Source organism: Otolemur garnettii, unplaced genomic scaffold (genome assembly GCF_000181295.1).
Source record: "Otolemur garnettii isolate 467f Iridium unplaced genomic scaffold, OtoGar3 scaffold00013, whole genome shotgun sequence".
Taxonomy (NCBI): Eukaryota; Metazoa; Chordata; class Mammalia; order Primates; family Galagidae; genus Otolemur; species Otolemur garnettii.
Window position 1 is genome coordinate 15,815,558 of NW_003852408.1, and position 2,705 is coordinate 15,818,262.

At 47.0% G+C, this 2,705-nt stretch overlaps 1 protein-coding gene across 1 annotated transcript in view; it reads right to left on the reverse strand.

The window, feature by feature from the left end:
• SMARCAL1 (SWI/SNF related, matrix associated, actin dependent regulator of chromatin, subfamily a like 1) overlaps window positions 1–2,705 on the reverse strand; it is a 58,994-nt gene that overhangs the window by 36,647 nt on the left and 19,642 nt on the right. The window contains 2 exon segments of the mRNA XM_023510439.1: window positions 298–462; window positions 1,990–2,140. Of these exon segments, the coding sequence (XP_023366207.1) occupies window positions 298–462; window positions 1,990–2,140 (316 nt within the window).

A 2,705-nucleotide genomic window follows, 5' to 3' on the forward strand; every position in this document is an offset into this window, starting at 1 on the left:
CTGGGAATCAGATGGTCTGGGGCGCACGAGATGGCCCCATCCATGAACTCACACTGGGGAAGAGACCCCAGCACAGACCTATTAAGTCATATTTTTAAAAAATCTCCCAGAAGATTCTAATACGTAGCCAGGATAGCAAAGGGCTATTTGAGACAAATGAAATAAAGAAGATGATTTCTATCCTTCTAGAAAGTGACTGAGGCTCAATGTGATTATATAGATTTATAAGTTCTTGAAGCTGCTGAGAAGAAAGTTTCAAGAGATAAAATACTTAGCAAACTTTAACAAGTCACTTACAATGATGACAACTTTAAAAGGGGGTTTTAGCTTTAGCTGTTTTTCCAACCTGCTAAGCAGATCGAAACTGACAATGTTGACCAAGCCTGAATTCAGACAGTCCTTCCCGGTCACCACAACGTTGACATCTCTCGGACTCAGAGATGGAAGCCACTGAAGGAAGGCCTGTGGGTGACAGGAGAGAGGAAAACTGCAATGACAACCTGGCACAGTGATGCAGCTGTGACCCCAGCCACACGGCCAACAGCACACTCCCGTGTGGACCAGTTTTCATGCTCCCTAAAAAACAAACTCAGTCTCTCACTCCATGTCCTCCTGCATGTGCTGGAGGTCCTTGTGGCCATGAACAGCCATCACCTATGCTTTCCTCTCACCCACCCACCCCCATCATGTGCCCCCCACAGAACAATCCCTTCCTTGTTCAGCAGTCACTTCATGGTGCCTGTGGGTCTCAGCTCTATGATCTCCAACTAGACCACAAGTTTCTACAGGAAAAGAATGGACTATTATTAAGGGGAATGTTATAAAGAAGTTAGCAGAGCCTAGACCACTGTAAGCAAGCCATTACGTATTTGGTTTGACAATGAAAATATTTGTCACCAGTCCTACAATTCCGAATTCACATTCTCTCTCTAGCAATCTTACCCTCTCTAGGCAAACTCAGTGCCTGCAGCCAGTAGGCCACCATACTGGATCCATGGCAGTGTCCGGGTGTCTGGGTGCTGCCCAGTCCTGCCTGGGCTGACAGTTCTGATACTAAGAGCAGGGGCAACCATCTGTCTGACTTTACCCACCATTTCTGAGGCTGAGGTAGGAACCTGACACACAAAATATGTACTGGATGACTACTTTCTACTGGCATCGGCAGAGTTCAGCTCTCAAGGGCAGGAACATGTTTTAGGAAAATCTGGGCACCAGGCTGACCAACAGGGGGTGGAGGCCTTAGGGAGAAGCCCAGCTGTGAAGAAGCCAAAGGCCAATCTCAGGAGCATAAAGCCAGAAAAAGCTAAGGACGATGGATTACGTCTTCCTTCTTCTCTTGAGTTTGCTCACAAGGATCTTTACTGATTTCACAGAACCACTCTGGTTCCTGATTTATGGTAGAAAAACTCAAGGGTGAGTGATAACAGTGTTCACGTCAGCTTCTTCATCTGTCCAGTTCCCTGGCAGACACAGACACCCCATGCGCACCACTCTCTACACAGTGCAAAACCTCTGAGCTAGGAAGTGAGCAGATGTGACTTCAAGGTTCTCTGTGGTGGCTCCTCGTTAGCACGGCCTCTCTGAGACTCAGTTTTCTCATCTATAAATTGGCTTACTATCTATTGTGTCTACTGCACATGGCTGTTATGGGATTAAGGAAAATAAAGGAGCTAAAAATATTTTGCAAATTAAGTGTGGTATAGATAAAAGGTATTATTAGCAGGGACACAGAAGTACTGGAAGTGTCTGCTGACAGATGGAGGTAAATCTCTAGGCTGGTAACTCCTTGGCTTTCTTCCCTAAAGGTATAACCTGATTCTAGTTCAGAAAACCATAGCCTGCTCTCAGGAGGCCATCTTATCTCTCTTCCTGACTTTACCTGAGACAGATTCTTAAAGATCCCCAGGCCCTGTCTCCAAACCACTATTTTATTAATCTAACACTAAGGAAACCCTTCTGGGAGAAAATCAAAGCACAAAGAGAACCGACCTGCTCCCAGGTGAAGCGCACAGAGGACGGCACCACCACCAGGAGCGGCCACTCCTTCCGGTAGAAGGCTGCTATGCAGATGGCTTGGATGGTCTTCCCCAGGCCCATGTCATCAGCAAGAAGCAGGCGGCCTCCTTTTGCTATGGCAAAACTGAAAGCAGACAAGGTGAGGTCAGCACAGCTTCCAGGGGCATTAATCAGTCCTCACATGCAGCAGGTGAGCACTGCATAAGCCAGATGGCCGTGCTCACCACGAGGCTTGCTCCCAAAGAGGAAGGAGCAGGAGCCATTAGAGGTAAAATAAAACAAAAAAGAGAGAGCAGTCTGATCTCACACCTGTAATCCTAGCACTCTAGGAGGCCGAGGCAGGTGGATTGCTTGAGCTCAGGAATTCGAGATCAGCCTGAGCAAGAGCCAGATTCTGCCTCTACTAAAAATTTATTAGCTGGGCATTGTGATGGGCACCTGTGGTCCTGGCTACTTGGGAGACTGAAGCAAAAGCATCGTTGAGCCCAAAGAGTTTGAGTTTGCTATAAGCTATGATGATGCGAGGGCACTCAACCCAGGGCAACAGAGTGAGACTCTGCTTTCAGAAACAAAAAAAAGGAGCACGTCAAAATAGGGAAAATGTGGAATGGTGGTTAAAACACAGGGAGAAGATCTAGAAGCTCTTTAGGTCATGGAAGCCAAGGGAATAAGTTTCCAGTAAGAGGAGT